The 27,152-nt window shown below is 33.9% G+C and overlaps 4 protein-coding genes across 4 annotated transcripts; 1 reads left to right on the forward strand and 3 right to left on the reverse strand.

The window, feature by feature from the left end:
• Nucleotides 1-687: 687 nt before the first annotated feature.
• Nucleotides 688-5,751, reverse strand: LARP6A (RNA-binding protein). Its single transcript, XM_022290955.2, has 11 exons — nucleotides 5,419-5,751; nucleotides 4,811-4,892; nucleotides 3,411-3,505; nucleotides 3,253-3,324; nucleotides 3,094-3,173; nucleotides 2,919-3,003; nucleotides 1,955-2,002; nucleotides 1,796-1,861; nucleotides 1,592-1,729; nucleotides 1,236-1,335; nucleotides 688-1,155 (listed from the first exon to the last, which is right to left on the reverse strand). Exons 1-11 carry the CDS (start codon nucleotides 5,665-5,667, stop codon nucleotides 1,022-1,024), a joined length of 1,149 nt encoding a protein of 382 aa, XP_022146647.1. The 5' UTR covers nucleotides 5,668-5,751; the 3' UTR covers nucleotides 688-1,021.
• Nucleotides 5,752-7,087: 1,336 nt separating this feature from the next.
• LOC111015715 (BIIDXI-like protein At5g11420) lies at nucleotides 7,088-10,440 on the reverse strand. The gene is made up of 3 exons (XM_088127944.1): nucleotides 10,260-10,440; nucleotides 7,921-8,418; nucleotides 7,088-7,840 (listed from the first exon to the last, which is right to left on the reverse strand). The coding sequence occupies exons 1-3, from the start codon at nucleotides 10,351-10,353 to the stop codon at nucleotides 7,245-7,247; spliced, it is 1,188 nt and encodes a 395-aa protein (XP_087984070.1). The 5' UTR covers nucleotides 10,354-10,440; the 3' UTR covers nucleotides 7,088-7,244.
• Nucleotides 10,441-16,848: 6,408 nt separating this feature from the next.
• On the forward strand, nucleotides 16,849-19,388 carry LOC111015716 (prefoldin subunit 6). Its single transcript, XM_088125218.1, has 5 exons — nucleotides 16,849-17,043; nucleotides 17,245-17,315; nucleotides 17,706-17,830; nucleotides 18,662-18,722; nucleotides 18,985-19,388. Exons 1-5 carry the CDS (start codon nucleotides 16,965-16,967, stop codon nucleotides 19,066-19,068), a joined length of 420 nt encoding a protein of 139 aa, XP_087981344.1. The 5' UTR covers nucleotides 16,849-16,964; the 3' UTR covers nucleotides 19,069-19,388.
• Nucleotides 19,389-19,937: 549 nt separating this feature from the next.
• MNS3 (alpha-mannosidase 3) lies at nucleotides 19,938-26,700 on the reverse strand. The gene is made up of 7 exons (XM_022290822.2): nucleotides 26,320-26,700; nucleotides 24,094-25,055; nucleotides 23,140-23,401; nucleotides 21,453-21,650; nucleotides 21,213-21,361; nucleotides 20,852-21,134; nucleotides 19,938-20,225 (listed from the first exon to the last, which is right to left on the reverse strand). The coding sequence occupies exons 1-6, from the start codon at nucleotides 26,395-26,397 to the stop codon at nucleotides 20,876-20,878; spliced, it is 1,908 nt and encodes a 635-aa protein (XP_022146514.1). The 5' UTR covers nucleotides 26,398-26,700; the 3' UTR covers nucleotides 19,938-20,225; nucleotides 20,852-20,875.
• Between the last annotated feature and the right edge of the window lie 452 nt (nucleotides 26,701-27,152).

Genomic DNA, 27,152 nt, shown 5'->3' on the forward strand with positions numbered 1-27,152 from the left:
AATAATTGCAATTTTTCTGTACAAATATGTCAACTTTTTTTTTTAAATGAGAATATATAAATTAGTGGGACTTTTAAACTCTCATTTTAATAATTGTAACCATTGAAACCAAATTCGCAAGTATATTACAAATATAACTTTGTCAACTTTAAATTTGAAAATTTATGAATTTTTGAAATTATTTACTTCTCAATTAATATCAAGCACCTCAAAAAAAATTTTTGGATCCACCGTGGACCTGGACTCGGACTCAATTGATTTTTGTGAATTTAACCTAAGCTTAGCTTAACTAATCAGATCAAAAGATTGTAATTCAAATTCATACTAAAAAAAATCGATATATAAATATATATATATATATATATATATATATATTTAATGTTTCATATTTTATAATATGTTTGTTTGGTAGGAAAGCTCAAATTTGAATTTTCAATCTAAAATATTATCAATTAATTTATTAATATATTCATCAAAATTTTTATCTTAATGTAATTCAACCTTTTGAAAACATAACAATATATCATTTTTAGAATTTCCACTATTTAAATCATAAAATTTTAAAATAGTTTTAAAAAACAAATCTAAGATTTGGTGCATCAGGAAAGAAAAAAATTACTGACATACAAAACAGGATATAAAATTTCCATAAAAAAAAAACATTCTTTTAGTAGTTGGAGCCACCCATAATCAAAATAACACAAGGCATATAATTAAATAATTCTAATTCCACCATATTGTGTAAGTAACAGTCCTATGCTTCTTCTCCACCATATTTAAACTGGCCGTACAGGCAAAAACATTGTACAAAAGAGCATTTTCTTGAGATTCAAAGCTCATGGTTAGAAGAAGAGATACACTCGGCCAACCTACTCAAACATCTGATGATCAGTAACGTACGAGGACGCTTTCAATATAAACACGACACAATACGTTACATTCCACGCATATTCCATACCCCATCAATCAAAGCAAACACAAAAAGTGAAATTTCTACATAGCCATTTTATGCAATTCTTTGCTATGAACTCTGATTCGAGGTTGGAGGTCGTCCGCGTCCCATTGTGAATCCTCGAGTTCCATCAGGCATTTTCGGGCCTGGGGGTGGCTTCGAGAGTTCAACAGGATGAGCAGAGGATGTAGTAGTTCCGTGGCCTAGAGGAGGAGGGCAAAATATTAGGCGGCTAAATTCTTAATAACATGAAATCTACAATGAGGTGAGCAGATCAGTATACCCATTCCATTGACGCCCTTGTACTTTTGTCTTCTTGTTCGTCCTTGATTTTGATTTCGACCTCTATGCCCATGTTTGTCCTTGGTTTGATGATCGCCCTCCTAAAATTGGCAAACTTGATATTGTTATTACAACAAGCTTTTCCTTGCATTCACATCTCATAGAAAATTTCACGTTTTAGGTTCCGAGTGCTAGGTAAACTCCCAAGTTTCTCTCAATGCAATCACATAGTAATCACATTACTGGGGACTCCGACTGGTCCCGAGGAAGTTGGAAGAAAAATATTCAGAAAAATTAATCAAAAAATTTTAAAAATAACCGACAAATTTAATAGACATGTAGAAGAGCAACATTAACCTCCTCATCAGGCACATCATCATGATGGTCAACTATGTTCTGAATTTCTTCATCCCCATTTTGTTCAGTTACTCGTCCGGTGCTGTTCTTTTCTGGATCAGATCCTCTCCGGTGTTGTTTCCTCTGGCCATGCTTACTCTGAAGTTGAGAACTGTATTGTAAATACCCTTCAACTAGACATATAAGTAAAGTGAAGGACAGTACCAGATGCTTAAGAGGCTTAACCCGCATGCCATTTCTCCAATCTCGCTCATCGTTTAAAGTTGCCACCTAATGAAGAATTAGAAAATTGACTATCGATATCAACTCAAACATATTAAAATTGTTAAGTTTAAGGCAAATGGCATAGATCTGATCACTCACAGCTTTCTCAGAAGCTTCAAAAGTCTCATACTCCACAAGGACATGTAACTGTACATAGTAACCAAGAAAAAGGACAATTGAATAAGTCGACACGGAGCTACATTGTCCAACTACTATTTATCATAAACATGGCACCAGCCAAAAAAAATCAATGGACATTGTTGCTTTCTTCTCTTCACTTCTATATTAAGGAACAGAATAGGATACTCAGAAGTTCAATCAACATGCTGTATTGAACGGTGACACACGTATAATTTTCTCTGCACCGGCATTATCAAACCCAAGCATTGTAATAATCCCCCTCCTTATTTTTAGGTCCCAACCTACTACTTCCCACAAAAATTCAGTCTGGTGAAAGAGAACCATTCGGTTCCATTCTTCATTTTGTTTTCATTTCCTACCTAACTTTCCTACCCAACTATCATAATGTCCTCTCACCACAATGTAATTTGCTTGCTATGATTTTGACAAAAAGCTAGCCAATCAGGCTTTTATCCAAGCTTTGCGAAAGATCAAAAAGGCCATACGAGTAAGGGAATCCAAATATGACTCCAGAATAATAGAAGCCTTTAAGCGCAAAGTATCCATAGAATCCATAGAAGCCTTCACGTTTTCCTCAGCTCAGCTCAAAAGACAAGGGGAATATATTTTTTTCTTAGAATTAGGAATTAAAACAAAAATAGATTGTGAAAAGGTGATGACAAAGAAACTCTTATCCATAGTTTTCCTCTTCACATACGGGAAAAAGAAATAAAAGAAAAGAGAAAGAAAACACTTCATGCATGGTTAATGTGTGTGAATATAAAGAAACACGGAAGAAAGCACAATGTCCTTCCACAGAAACCACTTTCTTTACTAGAGCTCAAATGAAAAGCATGAGTAATAACCCCAAATACATAGCCATAATGTCCCCTTTAAGAAAAAACTGAAATATTTTATTTTATCAGTTGGTTTCATAATATACCTTATTACTGATCAGCACATCGCCCTTCCCACTTTTCCCCGACTTGTCTGCCGCATGTGGGTCACAAATGGTAATACTTCTTACGCTAAAAATAGAAAATAATTCTTCATGCACTAAAGTCTAAAGGGAAAATTAGTTTTATGAAAACATAGCTTTGGAAATGAGGATAGCATACCGTCCAGCAGCTCCGAAAATTCGTTGGATATTCTCCTCTGAATGATCCTCAGGTAGATTTTCTACCAAAATAGTAAATAACTATACCCCACATAGAAATGTCATAAAGTTAACATACGTTACACATCAACAATCAAGTTCACAGTATACAAATATGTACCTTCGAATCCCTAGTCTCAGGCAATGGAATAGGATGGAGTCGCTTGACTTTCTTCCCATTAGGACTCACAACCTGTAGTTGGCAGATAAATTAGCGAGTGCTCATACAAAAAGAGGCCTTGGTTGCAACATTTTAAAAGGGAACATGGAGTATCTTACAAGCACAGAGGATTCCCTCAGTGCAGCAGCGATAAATGAATGATCTTGAGTAAGTTTTTTCATTCTCCTGAAGGCAGCAATAAGAGCTATAGGAACTAGACAAATAAAGAGGAAACATTTCAACTTATTTATGCATTGATAGAAATACAACTGCTTACTACAAGACATAAGGAAAAATCAGAATCCCCAGACAACCAAAAAAAAAAAAAGTAGTAGAGCAAAGAACATGAAGTGAGATGATCAAATTGTAATAAAATGAGGTAAACAGTCTTATTTTCAATCATCAAATGTATATAAAAATACAAAAAACGAGCATATAAAGAAATAAGTGCAGAGCCATATAATAACTATGTGCACTGTGCTTGAGCTAGAATATGCAACCTTTTCATGCTTCGACTTTACTTCAAGATATTTATATTTATTATATACCGCGGAAGGAAACAAGCCAAACAGGCCATGTTGAATATTAACAAAGGCTAGAAGCATTGTGAGATAAAAAAGTTTATTGTTATATCGTTCTAGTCCATTACATGAAAAATCATGCAAAGGCCATAATTTCATAAATAGAAAAGGGATCTGTCAACAATCAATTGAACTTCATTCAGAGCAGTCCATGAAGTTCGGCAGCACAGCAGATCCAAATCTGGCTGCACCAGGAAATGTCCAAGTAATGCAACTTGTCAGAAAAAACTGCATGGCTCATCATCCCATCTCTTTTTCTAGTCATGCAAAGTGACCTTTCTATAAAATTGATGTTAATTCCAAAGTTCTGGGAAACAATATGAAAAAGAAAATTAATAAGTCATGCAAGGCCGCCACCCCCAGAACTCTTCTATATTAACAAGATGCTAGAAAGCGAATAATAAAATACTATGTGGAGCCATGTTCGGGTATTTCAGATGATTGAACTCCAAGGAGTCACAAGTCACAGCTTCTGAACCATCCCTTCGGTTTCATCATTTTTGAAATAATCTTTGTTGCCTGTTTGATTCTAAAGTTTACCGGTTTAAAATTAAGATCTGAAAGGTTAAAAATTAAGAACTGAAGCTCCTGATATAGAGCTAAGAAAAACAATACAAAGCCTTTGGTTTCCATAAGTCATGGTCATACAACAGAGAAGATACTTAAAAGTACAAAAAACTTCTTTCTGATGGTTTTGTTCAAGTGTGGCTAGGCAGAATATTCGTCCAAAGCATTCTTGGAACTACTTATTTAATTCCCATAGTTGAGATTTTCAGAAAAATCATAAAGAAACTAAATTCTCTCATGACTTGTTATGCTTCTTGAACCCCTTGAGAATTTCAATACCATTGGGAGTTTTCGTTTCCATTGAAAGATAACAAAATCTACATAAAAATGAAGAACCATATCAAATTATTATTAATGGCCAAGTAACATACCAAAACCTTCCTTGTTTTTCTTAATTATTCCCATCAAGTGCTTATCAGTGGGCAAGTTTTCATCGCTGAAGTAGTACTCTACCTGCGACGACATTTAGAATTAGCATAAAGAACACGTACTCTAAAATAATATGCTTTACAAAATTAAAGAAAAACTAAACGAAGTAAAATCTACATTTCCATAATCTAAATGCTCTATTGAGGTCTTGCATCCAAAAGACCAAGCTAATAGTGGTGTAACACACCACCAACTCCATGATATCACAACCGTGAAATAATCAACTGAAATCATATCCCCCTTGCAGTTGATAATCAAACCATAAGCTTCCCTACGTTCTAATATCCACGAAGGTCACATATAGAAAATAAAATATATGTCCACGACGGTAAACGGATTCGCACACTAATTCTCAAATCCTAACAAGGCTTCTGAATCACAGCAATTTCAATGCATACAGAACCAATAAATTTCTAACGCTAGTATCTGCTCTACGTATACAGATAGAGAATCAAAAAAACCGCATGCCAGACCTAACGAAGCAAAGAAATTCGAGGGTCAAATATGAAGGGCGGAGGAGAGTGAGGATGATGGAGGAGGCAGAGTTTACCTGCTTAATGATCCTGTGCTTCAGATCCTCCAAGAGAACAGCGGCCCTAACTGCGTGTTCGTGGGCGTGATCGTGATTCTCCCTGTTTCCGTGGTCGTGATCGTCTTCGGATGTCAATGATTGAATCTCAGGCATATCGCGACTAGGTGATCCGACGGGATCTTGCGGTGGAGGCGACGGAATGGACTCGGCGACGGGGCAGGAGACGACAGCGGCGGAGGACGGAGTCGGACGCTCATCGCCGGCCATGGTGAGGAGTCGAGGAGGAGAAAAGCGCTAGGCGGTAAGAAACCAAAGTACCTTCACGCCCTTCCTCCCGCTTCGATGGGTTCTTCCGCTGACCCTTTTATACCGATGGCCGACAACCCCCGCTCTGATAAGGGCAATTTGGACATTTCCTGCGGTCCTTTTTCGTTTAGGCCTTTTGAATTCCATGCTTTGCCCGCAATTTCTCGTACTCAATCGACTCCAGTATTACGTGACGCGGCTTGTCTAGTATTGGCGTAGCGGGTCCCGGTCGTGTTGGATCCGGACTATCCGGTTTTTTACGTATCGACCCGGAGACGCGAACCCATATACCAGTTTCTCAAAGAAAATCCACACCAAAATATATTTAAAGAAAAAAAAGAAAGAAAGAAAGAAAGAAGAGAGAGAGAGAGACAAAATAAAAGAGAATAAAATCCAACAGATGTAAATCACTAAAATATATCTGTGCAGGTTGCTGAAGCATATACCACGATCAATTTTAACAAAAAATACGGAAGTGTAAAAAAAAACACCGAGTCAAGAGAAAACTTCTTATTGAATTTTAAAACTAAAACCATAAATAAAATCAAGTTCGATTTCGAACGAAAACCTATACTTAAAAAATAACAACTAGAATAAGAATAAATTAATCCTCATAAATTAATAAAATATTGGAAGGTTAAAATTTTCCAACTCCTCCATATTCCTCAATCATTATTTAATCAGTCATTCCAACATTGATTTGAAACATCTAAAAAAACATAAAAAAAATAATACAAAAACTACTCAATAAGTAATTCTTACTTTGGAATTATGTTTCCTTCAAAAATTTGTAAACATGAAAGAATACCAACCATTTGAAACTTCGTAGTTTCAAAGTTCCTTATAAATCATTTAATACGACTATCAAAACTCAGTAAATCAAATTTTTCACAGAATCAAACCTTCGAAACAAAATTTTATTTTATGTTTTCTCAAATCGATTATAGTTTTTTTTCTTTCCAATTTGGAATTATAATCATATTGTTTCTATAATAGTTAAAATAGATAATATATTTGAGTTGATAATAATAATTGGTTGATCGAATCTCTCTTGTGCATATAATTACTTTATACTTTTAACACATCCAACTATACAAAGATTAAGCCTAAATCATAAATACATATTCTATCGTCTATTCTTTCGAAAAAAGTACTCTCTATCTAAAAATATGGAGTTTATACATTGAAATACACGAAACATGCATGATAAACATAGGCAACCTGACAAACCTTTAAGCAAAGTGAGTTTTCTTTATTATTACTATTATTTACTCTTTTTTCTTTTTTCCTTTTTTTTGGTTAACAAATGCGAAATTTGAGGATAAAATCTTTATGGTTAACTACATCTTTGAAGTGGTTAACAGAACGAAGAAAGGGAACGGAAGAAAGAGGCTATACTCGCATTACTCAAAAATAAATTCTAGCGCAAAGCACTTAATTGAAACTTGGGCTCTGGGAGAGAGTGGTTTTTGCCACAACTCCAAGCCCATACACACACACAGGCAAAACCTATTAATTCCGCCGAAACCAAAATAGGCCTAAACCAAGGCCCATATAAGCAGCCAAAGCCCAAGCCCAACTCCCATACCCAAATATCGAGGCCCATTTCTGAACGAGGAAGAAAACCAAACCCTAACGTCGTCGACGACCGGCCCGCAGAGGGAGCTCATATCGTCCGTCCTCGTATTGTAATAAACACTGAAGAATGCGATCCTCGTCCTGTCGGCCTTGGACGTGAAGTTGAGATTCACACTCTGAAACGTCGCGTTGGAATCAGGCGTGTAGTGGAAGTTCTGCGCCTGATCTCCGGCGAACGCCATCACGGCAAGCGGCTGCTTGCACTTGTCGCCGGCCTGGCCCAGAGAGAACGTCATGGTGTACGGCTTATCCGGCGTCGTTTCCACCATCTGAGAAATTATACCTTCTTTCCCAGACAGTAGTTCGATGGCACGTTTCCCTTGTGGGACGCTGAAATGGTACGAGTCAATGTATCGGACGGCCCTGTTTGATTCCACAATCCATCCGGGCAACGACGACGTCTCCTCGTCGAGATTTGTCGGAATCAACACGCCGAGTGAACCGTTTCTGAACATCCATGGACCGGATTCGAAATCTCCATTGTTCACCGCATTGTCTGAGAATGAGACAAAGATAAAAAATTAATTTAATTACCATATTAGTATTAGAGGAGCTCGAGGGAATAATGGCAGTTACCTTTGGGCCTATCGGGAATAAAAATCTTCTTGATAGCAATGTCGTCGATGATGGGCCCACAGGTGGGGTCATCTTCCATGCCGGGGTTACGGAAGACCAAATGCACCGTTTCGTCCTCGGGTTGGAAGGCGTAGGTGTAAGGGTCCCAGCCCTGTACGCTGTATAATGTCTGCAGGTCTATGGTCTGCGACGCAGGTGGCACCGACACGTTGAGCGACTCGAGCTGGGCGCACGTGCGAGCCGCGCTGAAGGTGACGGAGTACAGCGACCCCTTCTCCAGCTTCAGCTCCTGGCTGATCTCCGCGTCGTTCCCCAATCTCACTGCGTGTCTACCCTCCGGTACGATGAGGATCATCCCACCCTGTTTTTGCCCGGACTCCACGAGCTCAACGGTGCCGTTTGATTTCCAGCTCGGAATCGCCGCGGGGGCATCCCCCATTCCTTCGCTTGGGAACCCACCAGCTGGGATCGTCTCGAAATCGCCGTTCGCCACCAGTCCTGACCAATTATTTTAAAAATATACATATTATCATGTGAAAAAGTAAGGGAGCCCGTATACGGAATTGAAGGGCTACTCCCCACTTCAATACGACAAGAGTATATGTACGTTAGCGCGTGGGGCCCAACCCTCTCTACTGGTCCAACTCATTTCCTCACTTTGTTATCAAACGAGAAAATTTTTTTTTATATATATATATATATAATACTATTTTAGCGTTATTTTTCTCTCTATATTTTTAAAATATCTACTTTTGGATCTTTTAATTTCAATTTCTGGTCTGTCGTTTTAGTTCTTAATTTGTTCCTTAATTTTATATTCTTTTTTTAGCACAATTTCAATACAAGTAGTGATTTTACATTAAATGGTTTGGAGAGTGTATATTATTTATGTTAAAATTTTGTAAACAGAAATAAAAATAGTGACTATTTAAAATTACATAGACAAGTTGAACTTTTTAAAAATATAAGAATTAAAATAAATCAAAATACAAAGAAGAAGAAAGAGAACAAAATGAAAGAAAGTATGAATCAAAATAACACAAAAAAATAAAGGTGTGTCCCACCACCGGGAAATTCGGGATAAACAAGATGAAATGACGAAAATCACTCGGGATCAATTCTCCTCTTACTGAAAGGGTGAAGTCCTTTTTTGTCAGATTGAGAAAAAAGCGACAAGAGCATTGGTGTGAAGGTGACCATTCTGGTAAATTTATCACCATAAAAAGAAGAAAAAGATAAAATAAAATCTCGTAGGACCATAGGCAAGGCTCGAAAGTTTTATCACTAGATGAGCATAATTACACAACTCGATGAAACTTTAATAAATTGCCTAAAAAGAAAAGTCTAATAAATTATCTAAATAATTCAATCGTGACATTAAATAACATTTTCATGAATTTATAAGTTCGGCATTGATATTTCCACATATTCATAGATTCAACATAGACGTAAAAGATACATCGACATTTACATCACATGACAAAAAATATCAATAAAACATGAAAAATATCAATAAAATATCATTAATATATGTATAATATTAATATTAATTATTTCAAATTTATATAGAAATAGAAAATTGTTTAGATAATTTAAATAAAGAGTTTTTAATTACATTTTAACCTTGGTGCATTTTTAGTGTTCCTCAAAAACTTAAGTCGCAAGAGTTCGAATATACAATCTTAACGCTACTGATACTTAATAAACTAACACTTAACCAAAAATTAACCAAAAAGTTTAAGGTGGGATAAATTTAATTTTTTTATTTTTATTTTTATTTTTTTTCTTGAGTAAAGGGATGGGTCTGATAATCGGTTATCTCTGCGCCACAGTAGTGTGAGGCAGTGAGATTCCGTGAAAGAGTCAGATCGAAACGACGATTCATCCCTTTCACAAATATAGTAACCACCGGTATGGCCGCCCACTGTGGAGGCGATTTTGCGGCAATGTGGCGTTTGTTCGCCATTAATGCCCTTTCTATTTCGGCTAAATTGTTCATAGGGTTCGTAAACAAACAGCAAAAAGTGGCCGCTCCGCTACTATACAGAATAATGGAATCCAATCCACCATGTAGATTTGGGGTTTTCATTTTTAATGCTCTTAACACCATTATCAGTTTGAAAAAAAAATCGAACCCTTCATCCAAAAGCAGCCCTAACTACAGATTACTGTTCTTCTCAAGAAGCTACCGAAATAAAACACGAATGTGAAATTGAAGCAAACAGAACATCGTTCAAAATGTATAATAAAATCAGTGAATCAGATCTTATGTGCAGGTATAGAAATTAAAACAGAGGGAGAAGCAAGGGAAGGTAAAAACAGAGGAAAACGTAACGTACCATCTTCTTCAGCTACGATTTGAGAGGCCAAATGCGCAAAAACAAGCAAAATAAGCGACGCCCATTGGGGAAATTTAGGGCTTCGTTGAGCCATGTTCTTCCTCAAATCTCTCTTTCTCTCTCTCTGGTGTTGAGTGGAGTGGGAGTGTGTGAGAGTGAGAGTGCGGTGAAGCAAAGATTCGAGTTATATTATAGAGTCTGTGTTCCAATAAAAGACAGAAAATTAAAAATGCTTTATTGAAATTAAAGAAAGTGCTGTGTTTATTACTTTTTTTTTTTTTTTTTTTTAAGTTTTCGAGAAGGTAAAAAAGAAAAAGGTGCGTGGGTTGGTGTTGTGTTCCCACTTCCCACTTGAGTAGACGTTTTTGCCCTCCTTTTTTCCAACCCTTTTCCTAAAGTCATGATCTCGTTTGCGTGTTTTGAGAACCATGGTCTAATCTCTTCTCGCAGGCGGGCCCACCCACCGCCGAGTCATGGTGGGACCCGCGGATGGACCACTTTTTTTTTTCTCTCTTTTTTTAACAAATGAAGTGAGTACATCCACGCGCTTTTTAACTCGCCAAAGTATTTTAATTTTTCAATTCTTGTTTTCAAGTTCGATAATTTGGAGTAGAAAAAAAAGTGCATTGTATTCTATATTGGTTTGATACCTTATTATTTTTCGTTTCTTATTATTTATTTTTTAATTAAAAGTATAAATATATTTAACAATTATTTCTGTTTTTTTAATTGAAAATAAAAATAAACATATGTTTATAACTCGTTTTTATTCCTAGTATAACAACCTATAGGATAGAGATAATATAGCAAGTTTTAATTGGATATATGCCATGTTTATATTTATTTTTATTTTTAGTTAAAATAAAAATTAATAGATATAACATGTAGTAAAAAAACAAGGTCAATATCTAATATTCAAAATATATATATATATATATAATACAATTCAGTCTCGAAATCAAATTAAAAACAATAATAATATTTATCTTTCAAATGCTGTCCAATTCAATCTAATTTCGTCTCTCACTCAAAGTCATTCACTTTAAATGATGTCAACTCACATCTAGCTCAACTAGACTATTATGGTCTCGACAAACTTTGTAAATCTTTAACGAATTGATTCATTTCATATAGTTATTGAAGAGGTCATCTGAACAAGTTCTTAACTAGCGATTGAGTACACCATAAGTCCTCGATTCTATTCTTTTTATAACGTGTAAAGAAGTGGAAAACAAATCTCATCTCACCAATATAATTGTTTGAATTTTGACACTCAAACTCATTTTAAATGTTGGAACTAGAAGAGGATTTAGATGAAAATGATTGTAACACTTGGAATTACTCTGATGTTTTTTCCAAAGTCCAAGGACAACCAACTCTAATATCCGTGACACATTTTTCCTTTTTCTAGTTACCTTAGTATTCAATTTCTTTCACTAACTTATTTCTATAAAATACATATCTTATTAATTTCTATTTATTTACACATTTTATTGCTAGATTATCTCGCATATACTTATTGAAAAAGCAGTCTCTAGATGTAGACTCTTAGGTAATTGTAAATGTCAACATAATAGATAATATATTTCATAAAAATTTCAAGCATATTAATTAAATATCATATGCAGTGAAAATATAAACAAAAATAATTTAGAGTATTAAAGAAAACTCTTCAAAACAATTCAATAATACAGGTCCACTTGAAATTTGATGCAGTTTCTGTGAGTAGGCCAGCTTATAATTATAGCATATAAAGGCTCCATGATGAAAGGTAGGGGGATCCATCCAAATTATAGTCTTTATGATATCCATTCTCAAGGAAATAAAATAATAAAATAATAAAAATATTTTTTTTTAGTTTATTATTTTTGTTTAATGGAGTTTTGTTTGGTTGATTTGGTTTCTAATTTTTAAAAAATCCATTTTAGTCCCGTAGTTTTAATAGGTAATTAGGTGGCTATTTCAGTCAATTTATTTCTATTGTATCTCATTAGCATGACATTTGAATTAATAAATTTCTTGAAATATAAACATACATTTGTATTAAAGGGTTTCATTTTATATAAATTTTGTTTTATTATTTTTAAAAAATAGAACAACCAAAACAAAAATTATGAAAATATAAAGAATAAAATGAACCGAAGTTGAAATTATAGAAGCCAAAATGAACGTTTTGGAACTACCTGAATCAAAATAAACTAAAGCAAAAAGTACGATTATTAAAATAGTATTAAAATTTTTAATCATGACAGGCCAATTAATAATTTTCTCCTTATGTACTAAAAAAATAAAAATTATCCTCCTATTATGTCTCTAGCATACAAGCTATTCATTGCTTTAATTTTCCTCTCCATTTATTTTTATCTACCTCTCTAATTATGTAATGACATGTCTTTTATAATTTGCATCATTTTTTAAATTATTTAGTTTTGTGATGTGAATAAAAGTGTTAATTTTTTTAATTTTAAATTAATTTTTTTAGTACAACATGTGGACAGATAATCAAACTCACACCGTCAATTACCATTAAGCTATACTCTGACTAATTTTAAATTGTTAAGAATTGTCAATAAATTCAAATAATTTATTTAACTTTCATATACCTTAGTCAAGTGAATCTATTGATAAACAATCTAACTGAACTTAACAACTTCCTCGATAAATAATTTATTAACAAATTAAACTAAAATAAAATTAAAATAAAAGGCCAATATGTCAAAATTAAACGTGGATATTTTTTGGGGGTAAAAACGCCCTGGTGGCCTTTGAAAAAGTCACTTTTAAGTTTGAACTAAAATCACTTTGTCAACTACTTTTGAAATAAACACTAATTAAGTAATTCTTTTAAGGATACTTTCAGCACTTTTCACTGTTTTTAACAATTTCAATATAAAATTAGATTACTCAACTAAACACTGTAAAAAAAAAAGGGAGAAATTGCACAAACTATTCCTTGATGATAGGAGTTATTGCAATTAATCCGAAATTATTTATTTAATTTGTTTGGAATAAATAAACTACCCCTCAACTTAAGCTAATGGAGTTGGGTAAATTTAATTTATATATGGATATCTTAACATAATCAATCCGTCATAACATCATTAGTGATAGATGTCAAATTAGAGTATGCTTTATTAAAAAAAAATTACATAGTATGCCCCTGAATTTAAAGGATCCATACAATCACATCGTTGAATTATAAAATTATTATAATTTAACTCAACTTTGTTTATTTCTATAAAATTTGAAAATCCAAAATCGACCATCAAATTTTTTTTGGTAGGACGGCTGATTCAATTTTTAGAAAATCAATTTAAACATTAATATTTTACTTTCTTCGACTGATATATTCTGGTGTAGAATCGATTTTGCCCACGAAATGAGCTGATTTGACCCACTAAAACCATACCTAAAAATATATTCCAAACTTGGAGCTATGTACTCATTAATATTAGTTAGTTAATTCTCAAAGCGAGCATAGTTCAACAGTAATTGAGAACTATCTTCGATTAAGAGGTTGTGAGTTTAATCCCCACCCTCCCTATCCCATATGTTTATGTAGTTATTAAAATTGATAATATAATTTCAAATTTTATAGAACTAAAAAAAATCAGGATTAAATTATAATAATTTTATAGTTCGAGGTTTGATTGTATCAATTTTTATAGTTTTAATGTGGTTCTGCCATTTTTAATCTATTAGTGTTATAACCGTTGAGTTTAACTGCAACAATTTTATAAGTTTAAAAGAGAGGTGGATCAAATTGAAAATTCATTACTGTGATTATAACAATCACAATTTATATGATCTTGGGGTGGTAGGTACAATTTTTTCTAAAAAATAGGAAGTTATTTTAATGTTCTTGTAAAAGTTATCCACACTTATCTATAATCAGAAGGGCGTGAGTTCAAACCCACCTTGTAATCAAAAGTTGTTCCAAATTTACCATTATACAATGGAAATAAATTTCTATCTCTGGATGTTGGTTCATTGCTGCAGTTGCTTTATTTACATACAAAATAAAGCATCGCCTATCTTGTAAATTTATTTTTATAGTTTACGCTGCACTACAACATGCTATTCACTTTCCTACCCTACATTTTCTCAGTTATTTGTTCACTTTATTAGATAAAAGTATAAAGGTTTAAATAACATTTGGGTTGATTTTGGCATTTTTAGTTTTTATTTATTTTAGCCTATGTAATTTTAAAACGTCCATTTTGATTTATGTATTTAAATTCGAACTTACAATCTTTTTTGGTGGAAATTATACCTTAACCAGTTGATTTTATTCATGAAATTGAACTTTTAATGAGTAATATTTATATTAGTTTGAGTTTGTAATTTTTTTTTACAATAAATTTTTAATAAAAAATTTTTTTTTAGTAGAATGGAAATTCGAAAGCCTCTTAGTTAAAAGGCATGTGCCAATCAGTAAATCTTAACATTTTTTTTCCTTGTTACTTAGAAAAGTATGGCTTCATTTAAAATAATATTTAAAACTTCAACATGTATAATTTGAAATTGTGGGGGAATGAATTACTCTGGTAGGTCCCACCGGTTGACCCATTTCGGTCTCTCTGTGCTTATTAGCCCCGTCGTACAGGGTAGGGAATCTCCTGCTCAAATAAATAAAAACTGATTGTAATATATTTTAGGGTAAAGGGAATAAACCATCCCTACCAATATTGTTATAATTATAGTCTTAAACTTTTATAAGTGAAAAAATTAATCCCGTAAATAAAAAAAAATCCACTCGAATCCATTTCTCATCTCCCTCCATGAACTCTCACTCTTAGCATTCTCCCTATTTCTTTTCAATTCCCCTTTCCCTCTTCGAATACGTGTAAGGTACCCAGGTACAGAATCCCTCACATCTAGCTTCTTCTCCCAACCAAACCTTGAATTATGGGTTTGCAACAATGCCAGCATCGACCTACTCTGACTCTACCAATCCTCCAATTGTCCCATCATCAACCCGGAGTTAAACAGCCGTTCCGATTCGAATTACCAATGGAAACCCCTCGATTGCAAAATCTTCAGAAATCGTTGGAAACCTCTCAATTGCATCCGTAATAAAATTGAATTGACCCCATAAATTTTCAATCTTCAACCCAGCAGGAGAAGAGGGGATGTTGATTGAATTATCTATTTTTTTTTTTAGTATTGAAACCCCTATCATTCACTTAATTTTTCTTTTTAAGCTGAAGGGTTTATTTTTAAAATATTAAAAATTTATGGTTGCAATTTTATAACTCGAGAGTTTAAATTTTACTATTAAAAGTTTAGAAGTTTAATTTTTTTACTTACGAAATTTTAGGATTTTAATTTTTACAGTTAAAAGTTTAGGGGTGTAATTACAACACCACTCCTACTTATACCATATATTTTTTTTTATAACTTCATTTATTAACAAATAATATTTAGGTGTTTATCCTTCATTTTATTTTATTTAAAAAATATGTCCACCTTTTTTAAAGTTATAAGTTTTTGATATCCAATGACTAGTGAGTACATAATTACTATTATTTTTTTTTTAGCATGAGTACATAATTATTATTCTTCATTAGTTCAGTGATATAAAAGAATTATAGATTCGAATATGTATTTCATAATTACAATGTATTACATAATTACTATTATTTTTTTTTTAGCATGAGTACATAATTATTATTCTTCATTAGTTCAGTGATATAAAAGAATTATAGATTCGAATATGTATTTCACAATTACAATGTAGTTTTTTTTTTTTGGGAAAAAAGAGAAGATTATGAGTCAAATTAAATATAGCTCTATGATTCTGTACATGGTAGGAAAACCTATACGAGTGTAAGGAAGTCGAGCAGGTGGTGATCGATTCAGTAATTTGTTTGCTTACTGTATGTTATGGAGCTCAATTTAGGGCTGAAATTGGAAGAGATCTTTCAAAAACAATTTATTTTATTTATCTTGAATTCGACATTTTTCGAGAACAATGCTTGAAAAAGCTCTGTAGAAACATCAATTTTTTTCTCAAGGTTGAAGATTCAATTCACGAACCTATGGTTTATATATTGGTTCAATTTTAGCCCAATTTTAGAATTTTTAATTTTGTCATTGTAATTTTAAAACTTCAAATTAGATTACTCCCTAAATTAATTATGATAAATTGTACTTACCTATTCAAAAAAACTCACTGTATTTGTCATCATGAATATGCTCATCACTTAATTGTCGTACACTTCGAGAAGAAATTTTGATTTCCTATATTCTCAGATTGTTATACTCTCGAGAAGAAAAAAAAACTATTTATATTTCATTATATGTTTTATTCCACTTTCTAAAGTAAAAATTAAAATACAATTAATCAAAAAATAACATTAGGTCAGGATGAGCATAGTTAATGGATAGCTAATGATTAATTGACGCATGTCTCATCTCTAACTCACATGATGTAATAAAAAAAATAAAATTAATAAGAACATTAGTTTACAAAAATATAACTACATGCCAAAAAAAAAAGTATTTTCGCGCATTTACGAAAATACCCCCAAATGACAGAGCACTGAATTGGGCCGAATTGGGATTTTCAAGATCACCGGTACTTCATTCATTACTGTATGACGTATGTGTTTCTGCGGTTACGCATCAGTTGTTGTTGTTCAGAAGAATGAGGGCTGAAGAATAGGCAGCGAAGAAAGAAAGCCAATGTAACGAAGTTTCAGAATGAGCTCCTCCACGATCATCAAGGATATGAAGCGCGATCTTACGAAGAAAAGCAGAGAACTCATAAGGTTTCAGAAAGGCAAGTATCGTAATCGTAACTTCGATCCTCCTCTCCCTCTCTTCGCTTCATCGTTCGACTTGGCCTTCGCAGTCCTGTAATTTCATTCTCATTCCCTCAAATCCGTGCATCTACGGATTCAACGCATTTTCTTGTGAAATTATTAGTCTGAAGATCTGATGTATGAATCGAAATTTCCGGTGTGATGCAATGATCTGCCAGACATTACGAAGCATTACGAAATCAAAGAGAAGTATCTTAAGCAGCTGCGTGGAATCGACTCTGGTCTCCAGGTTGTAACATTTCTTCTCTCAACTATCGCGTTCTTTATACTTCTTGCTTGGTTTATGAGAACTTATAGGTGAATATGAATCTTTCTGAAGGTTTACGTATTTCTTATCAAATCTTTTCGTGTTCTATTCAGCTCATGCCGACATGTTATTTGAGTTGTTTGTGCGATTTTCTTAGGCACCGCTGACCATGGAATTGATGATAAACGGCGAAATCAATTAAATTCCGTTTCGGAACACAATATATTGCGTCTAATTAAAATTTTTGGTTATTTGCCTTCGGTCGAAGCAAGAAGGGAACTGTGGTCGTCGTCTAGTCTTAGACGAGTGTTATATAGCGTCTATACCTTCTATTATTGTTTCTTGCTTACGTTCTTGTTTGACGTAATGCAGGAGTTGGATTTGCTGAAAGAGCATGAAGATGTTTACAAATTAGTTGGTCCTCTTTTTGTGAAGCAGGATCCAGCAGAGCCAAACGCAAATATTGTGATGAAAATTGGATTCATCTCTGCTGAATTGTATGTTTCCATCTCACTTCTTTTCAGTATGCCATGGATTTACATAGTGCTAAATAGTTGTATTGTAGCTCTGATTCACAACTAAATAGTTGTACTGTGGCACCTGACTCTAATTTCAAATAACTTAACTATCAAATATGAGGTCAATAGTGTCTGATTTTAGACCGGATTAATACATGGGATTCGTGATATCTACATCGAACAAGAACTAAAAAATCAAATTAGTTCTTCATAGGTTCTTCCTCTGCTTTTGTGTTGCATTATTTTGCTTTTAATAGTCCGTACAATGTAAAGGCTATTTTTTTTTCACTCTATTTTTGTGGTTAGTTTCCAATTAGGTGAAAGCAGAATTTCAATCTTGAAAACTGTTGTCGAAACTAATTGGTTTGTTAAGACTGGATGACATTCTTATGTAAAGTTTTTGTTAAATGCCCATATCCGAATGTCTTATCTGAAATCTGAGCCGCTGTTATAGTGGAAGAACATAACATCTTCTAGCAATTCAATGCTGCTGCAATTTATAGCAGTAAATAGCATTCATAATTAATATTTTCCTCGGGTAACATTTTTCTGCATGTGAGATATCACTTTCTCTTGCATGTATTATTCTTATCTATCTAACAATTCTCTGAATAATTTTGGTATATCCTGCTTACATTTTACATATTTGGTTTTAACAGCCTATCTTGAGAATTTGGTGTTCTTGAAATGTTCATTTCTAGTTTAGTGGTTTATTCATTGTAGGTTGACTACTGTACTTGGGTGTAGTAGTCGTAGTTGTGAGTATATGCGTTATGTTTGACCCACAAGAATTCTAATTTTTCAATGCAGGAAGCGCCTTGAAGAAATTATCGAAGATTTGGAACAGAAGCAAAATGGCAAAATGGATTTAGTTAGTATTACTTTATCATGCATTTAGACATAGTAATCTACGCCTTCATATAGTTTATTCATTTTATTGGTTGGTATACGATGATTTTGCCGACTTTGAAATTCTTTGAACTCGAATTCTTTCATGATCATAAATTATGTTAAAGAATTGATGAATTGCTTTATCTTTTTTTTTTTTTCTCTTTTTTGTTTGAAGAAATTAGTATCTCACAAGTTCCTCGATTTGATATTTAAACTAATATCCAAGTGATATGAATTGGCAGATTTCAAAGGTAGAACATAGGCTTGAATCTCTCCAGGATTGGCAGGAAGAGGCAGGGTATGTCCCCCTTTTCACTCTCAAATGAGGTTTCAGAATTCTTTGTTCCAAAATACGTGCCATCTCTAGACTCTAGTCACTTCTTATTAGCCAATATTATTTGGGTTCAACAAAGAAAGGTAGATATTAAAAACATATAGGAATTACATAATACTTCGTCCACTAAATGAACCGAAATTTTTGTTTCGCAGTTTTGATTTTGATCAATGCAGACATTTTGGAAACTTATAATTGCACACTATTTTAGGAGCTTTCATAGATTCTGCCCGATAAATGATTTGCAATGCTTTAACTTGGTAAGTTATAAAGATTATGGTTCACAAATCTTTTATCACAAATTTTTGGTAAGTTGTAAAGTTCCATTTGGTCATTGAATTTAAAATTTTACATTTTGGGCCCAAGGTATCAAAATGGAGCATTAGTGTAACTTGGGGGATGAAAACAAAATGGTTTCATGACTGTGAATTAAATATTTAGATCTAATTTTTTTTATACGAGTAGAAATATACATTTCAAATTCAGGTTACAAAAAATGCACTATGAAAAACTTCATGCAAAATAATTACATTCAATTAGTTAATAATTTTGTTACTTATTGAAAATAGTTTGAATAACTTGTGTTGAGTCATTTTAAATATCATGTTTTCCTCCTTTTGGCTTTTATTATCCACGTCATACCCCAACCAGAAGGCTTTCATTCTATAAAACCCAAATTATATAATATTAAAATTATTTATTTAAAGTAATATATAAAAGATTCATAGAGGGAATTCATTTTTCCACCTATGCATTCAACCGATTTCAGAATTACTGGTATTATTATAATATTTTTCCTAAATAAAAGATAATTCAAATTATTCTTTGGAATAGCCGATTGGTTTCAGATAAGACCACCGATTAACACAATAGACATTAATCTATTATAAGAAAACTAGAAAGCTAGTGACAATGTGCGAATATGATCATAATCCAAAATTTTTGTGTAAGCTCGACCATGATGCACTATTCAAGAAAGCAAAAACCATGTATTAAAAACTAATAATTCCGCTAAAAGGGCGAATTATCCAGAAACCTCATATTTATCGTCGAGTGAATTGGCAAGTTATCGCGTCATTTCACCGCGACACTGGCCGACGGCCGAAGAGGCTTCCACAATCATATGGCCAAAGTTTAATTTAGGATCCGCTGCAAACATAATTTTCATAAAATAATAATTAAAACAGTCATTATAAACATAACAAAAATTATAACATACGATTAAAAATATAATTAATCAATGTCAAGGTTAATTATTGATTTATACAAATCAATCAATATCACAAAATACGATATTTTAGTTCCAAATGTTTGGGCAATTTATTTCAATTGAATCTCTAATGTTTAAAAACTTTCAATTTAGTTTCTTATGTTCTCACATTTTTAAATTAGGTACCTTTCCAATGGATGAATGTCAAAATTGGTTAGGAATTAGACTACTTGAGAGAAAGAATGAAATTTGGAAGAAAATTTAAAAGCTTAATTCTTGCTCTAAATTTATGCCAATTTAATAAATATCATATCATACAACGTCGGACAATTTTGACATTCATCAAGAAAAATGGTATGATTAGAAAATATTAAAATATAATGGACAAACTTTTCAAAGGGATTAATTAAAAAAACATCTAAACATTAGAGACTAAAACATATATTTGACGTCAAAATTAACAAATTAAAAAAGTATTATATTTGCAATTATTTTTACTTTTTACAACAATATGATTTAAAAAATAAAAATAATAATAAAACTACAAATTAAAAACTTCACTTACCTTTCGCCAAACACGATTTTGGTATCATTTTATCTGACTAATGCCTTCAATTGGTAGAGGATGTGCTTCAGTATTGAACACATATTTGTTCAATGGCATCGTTGAGCTGTCCCCAAATAGCAAGTATAAATACTTGAGAGTTTCCCCCAAAAAGAATGTCTCCATTTTGTCCCTCCTTCGCGGAGGAACTGTAGTAACATCATCTAGCGATGTATATCCACCACTATTAACCTTCGTGTGCTTCTCAAACGCTTCGAAAATCTTCCAACCCCATGCACGGTACCTGCGATACATTCACGTAAATCATATATAACTCGGTTAATGAACGATACAGGAAGTATAGTTAATATGGAAGGCATACTTTGGGTTGCCTGTGATACGATACAGAACGAACAGCGACTCGACTGTTTCGGGCCGCAAAAGATTGTGGCGATCGAGTGGCTTGATTATTATGTCATTGACATACTTCGAGTTCTTATTTCCACCATCAGAATTTTCTTCAGAAAAGTCCTGGACAAATGATGAGCCCAGTGTCTCAGATTAATGGGCAGCATGAGCAAATGGGAAAAAGAAAGACGAGGTCATAAATCATAGAGCCAACCTCAGTACGAAAATAAACTATTTCTGGGGCAAGACCGGTGGAGGTTACTTCATACATCTCATAGCAAGTTTTTGCCAGATCCTCTGCCAGATTTAGATTTTCCAGATCTTCAAAGCTCAGCAAGCTTTTATTCATAGCTTCTTCCTTGCTGATGCCCTTTGTAGCACCGAGAGCAAGAGTACCGGATAAGAAACATACCTGAAACAGGCACAAGCTTGTTAGTCAAATATTTTACGTCGCATTGCTTTACAATAATGTAGATATTCCTTGGAAAGCAAATATGCAGGCTGTGAGCTTGTGAATTAATTAGTCTTGAAATGGAATCACATTACATTATCGTAGAAAATATGCAGGCTTAGTTAACTCATCGAAGAAATAGTTACCTGAGTCCAAACATTAGAATGCGAACAGGTGGAATACGAACTGACGGTTCTTTTTATTTTTCTTTAAAAAATCTTTTTCCCATACATTCCTTCTACCACTATTTGTTTGTTTTTTTTTACCCTGCACCACTTCATGGTTATTACCAAACAAGCTGTCTCCAAAAGCTAATTTATGAGGCGAGAATTTCCTTAACACTTAACCAATATCCAACCCCTTCATGGACAAACTCGACAATCCCCTCTCACATTATCAAACTTTCAGTTGGATCTCACAATCTCACCATTAACTTGAGTTCCCCTGGGTTTTTGCATAGAGTTTCTGTAGTCTGAGCGCTTATGGCACTTGTTTGTGTCAAATGGGGGTTGGAGGTTCTCACCCAAAAGCTAACTTAAGAGGTGAAACTTTTCCTCAGTACTTGTAAACTGACGCATCCTTTTTTGCACAATTGATGTCAGATAACCTGATTTACTCCCGCATTGTATTTATTCAAAAAGATATTTATATTGGCAATGGCATTTGAATTCCACTACTTTCTTATACATCATTGCCAAGTGATTTTTCTTTTTTTATTTCCTGTTGGAGAATACAACTATGTTATACCAGTAGACGGGGCAGACATGACAATCAAAAGAATGAGCCAAAACCGAACAAGCAAGGCCAAAGCCAAATTCCGACCTAAGAAGGATGCTTGCGGGAGAGTTTCGAGCTTCGAGTTTCCTAGTAACAGGACAGTCATGTTCAATCAAATTGCTATCAAATGCCATAGTTCAATAGTTAGATTAAATAGATAAAACCAAAAGAGACTCTAAAGCTTAAAACTTGTCTCTAGAAGCAGATGGAGCGGCCTATTGTACTCCCTTGCCATAGGGGCAGCAGGGAAAGAAGTTTGTATAATGTCCCTGAGGAGGTGAATCTATGCTCTAGACATTTCCCAACATCCCAAATCTATTACATAATCACAACAATTATTGCACATGGAGTAATAGATAACAGTCAACAAGATAAAGAAACTATTTCCATTGATATATTACAAGAAATATTGATCCAGAGGGTGAATGAAAGATGTGTTTATGCCTTATACCATGTCAACAATCATATATAGCTCATCCTATATCATATATGCCAAATTATATTTCAAAACTTGAAATCATCTACGAATTAATATGCAGCAAAATCAATCCAACTCCTACATGTGCGGACAATCTACCAAATTATTTCCTAGTTTGAGCCATGTTCCTTGACCATAACATAAGCCAGTCTACAAGATAAGTGGATATTAGATACAAGAGGAAATAATGCATACCAGGTGATCCATTTTTGGGCTCAAAGCATCATTTGATCCATAAGGCAATTCTCCAACAAAAACCAATCCATTCGGAACTGACTTCCGAACAAGAAGATGCCTAACACCTTTCATGGCTTCTTCATACATATCATGTAGATAAGTGACATTATTGTCTTCTCTTGCTCCCTTCTGAAGCCACACTTTCAGAAGATACTCATAGTAGCTATCACCACGGGATCCCAGTCTTATGGTTTCTCCACTAAATTCACCAGAATAAGGGCTGCATTTGAGAAGAAAATAACATAAGAATAAGTAAAACTAGTCATCATCGGTATTTTCTCCAAACTAAATGAACCTTTCAAGAACTAAAAAGCACACAGAGATTTAGAATGCGGAAGAAACCACATTCTACATGTCGTAAACAACAGAACTGATGGTGTTTTCAACTTCCAAAACTCAAAAATCAAATGTGAAATACAAAGTGAAGCTTTTCAGGATTAGTGCTCGAAAAGGACAAACAGCCACGAAACCAGAAGTACCCCAAAAAAACAAAAAAACCGATACAAGCATAACCATTTGTGATTATTTCATATATCTTTGACCTATGGAATTTAACTTCCACTGTTGACTGCAGAAGAATGACATCTCATGATTCAAAAGAGAATTTTGCCAACGTGCCAAAAGGTTCAAGAGAAGCAATATCTGAGACCCTGAGAAGCATGGACATAACACTACATGATGAGACATCAAATTTTTAAAAGACTAAAAATCTAGCATATTGTGATGAAAGTAGATCGTACGATCGTCGTTGATGGTATGAAATTCATTACTGTCATCTAATATCTTTTTTCTGATATGTCTATAGATCAGAACAAAAAAAAAATTATAAAAAGTTGAACACATATGTTGGACACAGACATATTGCCTAAACTAAAGTAACCATTCTTATAGCTAAATATAAAAGCTCCATACCTAATATAGATGGGAACCAAACCTTCCACTTTTGGAAGGCTCTTCATGTGTTCCAAGACCTTCATAGCAGCAATTGAATACTTTGGGTCGCCGGAAACAGTACTAAGATAATTAAACTCCAGCTGCAAAGTGGAAACTTCGGATGTACTACTTACTCCACCAGGTGCTGCATGAGCCGAGGAATCTTTTAAAACAACATCACTGAGAGGAATAGTGGTTGGACTTGAGGTAAAGGCACTAAGCAAACGATCAGCCAAGTTCCTAGCAATTTCTAGATAAACATCTGGTTTAGGCCCTTCATTTTCAAAGGTCTTCCCAAATTCTCCAGCTCTCAAGTGGTATGCACTTAAAAGACCACCTAAAACACGTATGGTAGTTTCAAATAAATTGACTTGACCTTTCTCATTAATTCTATCCAAAAGGTGTTTTTCAACCCACGAGCCTGCTTCAGAGACAATTTCACTATCACCCATAATCATGGCAGTGTCAAGGGCATCCACAACCGTAGCACCTAGACCTCCTAACCCATCAGTTCCTTGCTGGCTCAGTGGCATGAGTTCGTCATGCCCCATTGCATATCTCTTATAGCCGGACCATGCATGGATAAAAGCATCCTTAACTTTCTGTTGCCTTGAAATCCATAACGACTCAGAGATTAATAGATTTGGATCAATGTTGTAGCTAGTGTTGCTACCTTTTTCGTCTGGTGGTAATCGAGGGGGAAGTCTTGGAGCTCTCCTCCATAAGTTCCTGAAGCTGATGCCACCGCTATTAATAAACTCTCCTTTCTCATTATTCTCACTGACTTTGGCTAGTCGATGGGGAGCAGAATGGACAGGAGTTGTACTTGTCAATAAAAGATATGCTAAGCCAAAGATCAACAGTAATACCAGAAACTTCCCCGTACTGCAACTTAGATAATCACGTTTTGCGCTACCAGTGCGTAAATTCTGAGTCATCACCTGAGAAAACAAGATGATATTGTTAAGACATAACTCAAAACAAACAATGGTAACCCATATCAAGTTACTATAGGCTGGTACTTAAATTAAAATGAAAGATTCTGAAACATTTAGTCTGTAACCAATAAGAATTTATTCTAATAATCAGAATTCCTTTTTAATAAGATCTAATGATCAGAGTTTTGTACTGCCATAATATAAATCTTCATGTATCTAGGATATGACATGATAAATAGAAAAATAAATGATTGGGTCACTATATTCAGTATAAAAAACTGTATATAATTCCCAGGGTTACTAATAACAATGATCTCACAACAACCCGAGATGAGTATTTTAGAGATAAAGTTACATGTCTCACGTGTCAGGTTCAACGCAGCAGGTAAGGGCGAATTTGGAGGAAACAATTTCTAGTCACTAAATGTCATACTCCAGTGTCTATTTCAGGCATGTCAAAAAAAAAACGTAAACTTATTCTTCCTTGAAAATTCTGGAATACACTTTTAGTTTAGCTCTCTTCTCTGTTTTTTCATCGTTTTTGGGCAGTCATCCAAAAATACTGGAAAGTCAGAAATTTATCGTATTCCTATGTTTAGCTCTATTACATCACTACTTTAGAGTCCCTTAATGATAAGCAGACTAAAAAAGAAGACTGGCCTTTTTTTTTTAATAGCCAGGAGTCGGAGCTTTACTCCCCTGTGCCTAGGGAACCCGCGCCTGCCTCAAAGTCCGGACCCTAGGAGACATCAAGAGTTTTTTTTTTTTTTTTTTGGTATAACCGACTACCTACAATACGTTAACGTACTATAATTGCACATCAATAAGAAAACACCTAACATCCATCATGCTGAAGATAAAAGTTTAGTCACAACTACCAAGCATAGAATCTAAACTGGCAATGTTCATGATTATTTCGCAAAACACAAACATCCTCAGTCTTGCATTTCTACGATTACTTCGCTAATTATGAATACATCACCCCCTGGTCACCTCCATTCCAGAACCAACGTCACAGTCTTAAACAAAGTAAATGGCCTTAGCAAGTATAATTGCACATCAAAAGCCTAAAATCCTTCCAGGTACAATCAAAGTTTAAGAAATACTGATTGCTAAAATGTAATTGTCAATTCATCCAAACATCAACCATCGAAAACTATACCATCGTCAAGGGAAAAAAAAGTTTGCACACACGTAATGCACGATAAGAAATCAGATTCCACCAAATCGAAATGGTGCAATAAGTCAAGATCTAGCATAGACAGACCTTGAAGTATGGTCTCTGTCGAAATTTAGCATTGTCGTAATGGACATCCTTGACAGAGTAGGGTAGAGAACTCGACATATTCAAATGGATCACGACCTAGGGCAACGTACGGCTGGCCTCCTCTCCGCTCCGCTCGGAGGCGTGAGAGCAGAGAGAGAGACGCGGAGATTCGAGAATGGAAACGGATTGCTACTTCGCTTCTTGCATCGTCCGATCGACGATAATCGGTAGAGATGGCGGAAAATTTTTGAGCGGGAAATTGATTGGCGGCAATTCAACGAATGGATTGATACAGAAGAAGCAGCGATGGTATACGGGTCATAGACAAACAGAAATGAAGAGAAGAAGGTGAAAGAAAGAACAGCGAAATTGGAAACTCGGAACCGAATAATTATAAATTAATTAATTAATTAAATATTAAATATTTATTGTATAGCCAGCCACGAAGACTTCGGCAAACATGACAATTGACAATTTTGATACAAGTAGAAAATGAGAACTGGGATTTCTTTTTTGTTTTTTATTATTTTTTGTTTTTTTAATTTTGCCAATAAAAAAAACATATTGACTAGTAAGTGAAGAAAATAACAGAAATTTTATTAAATGACATAGTAAAATAAATACTCTTTCAATAGGTACTAAAAATTTTATTTTATTATGTTATAACTTTTATATATTTACAAGGTTAATTAATGGGTAATTCTTTAAATATATATTATAAGAAATAGTGGCTACATTAACATAATTCAGCCAGTCAACGCACATTTTACAAAGATTCGAAGTTAAAATTGTCATCCCCGTAAAAACTAAAAAAAATAAAGATAAAAGAAAAA

Source organism: Momordica charantia (genome assembly GCF_013281855.1).
Source record: "Momordica charantia cultivar OHB3-1 chromosome 1 unlocalized genomic scaffold, Mcharantia_2.0 BLBB01000001.1, whole genome shotgun sequence".
Classification (NCBI taxonomy): Eukaryota; Viridiplantae; Streptophyta; class Magnoliopsida; order Cucurbitales; family Cucurbitaceae; genus Momordica; species Momordica charantia.

Bases quoted from the DNA above. Each gene is read 5' to 3' on its own strand.
- LOC111015715 (XM_088127944.1), bottom strand. From the start codon at position 10,353: ATGGCTCAACGAAGCCCTAAATTTCCCCAATGGGCGTCGCTTATTTTG. The intron at 8,419-10,259 runs GTACGTTACGTT...ATAATTGGTCAG, and splicing joins AATCGTAGCTGAAGAAGATG to GACTGGTGGCGAACGGCGAT. The intron at 7,841-7,920 runs GTAACTGCCATT...TCTCATTCTCAG, and splicing joins TATTCCCGATAGGCCCAAAG to ACAATGCGGTGAACAATGGA.
- LOC111015716 (XM_088125218.1), top strand. From the start codon at position 16,965: ATGAGCTCCTCCACGATCATCAAGGATATGAAGCGCGATCTTACGAAG. The intron at 17,316-17,705 runs GTTGTAACATTT...GACGTAATGCAG, and splicing joins GAATCGACTCTGGTCTCCAG to GAGTTGGATTTGCTGAAAGA. The intron at 18,723-18,984 runs GTTAGTATTACT...ATGAATTGGCAG, and splicing joins AAAATGGCAAAATGGATTTA to ATTTCAAAGGTAGAACATAG.
- LARP6A (XM_022290955.2), bottom strand. From the start codon at position 5,667: ATGGCCGGCGATGAGCGTCCGACTCCGTCCTCCGCCGCTGTCGTCTCC. The intron at 3,325-3,410 runs GTAAGATACTCC...TGCCAACTACAG, and splicing joins TGAGGGAATCCTCTGTGCTT to GTTGTGAGTCCTAATGGGAA. The intron at 1,156-1,235 runs GTATACTGATCT...CTCCTCCTCTAG, and splicing joins CAAGGGCGTCAATGGAATGG to GCCACGGAACTACTACATCC.
- MNS3 (XM_022290822.2), bottom strand. From the start codon at position 26,397: ATGTCGAGTTCTCTACCCTACTCTGTCAAGGATGTCCATTACGACAAT. The intron at 23,402-24,093 runs GTATGGAGCTTT...TCTCAAATGCAG, and splicing joins TTGGTTCCCATCTATATTAG to CCCTTATTCTGGTGAATTTA. The intron at 21,135-21,212 runs GTATGCCTTCCA...AATGTATCGCAG, and splicing joins CGTATCACAGGCAACCCAAA to GTACCGTGCATGGGGTTGGA.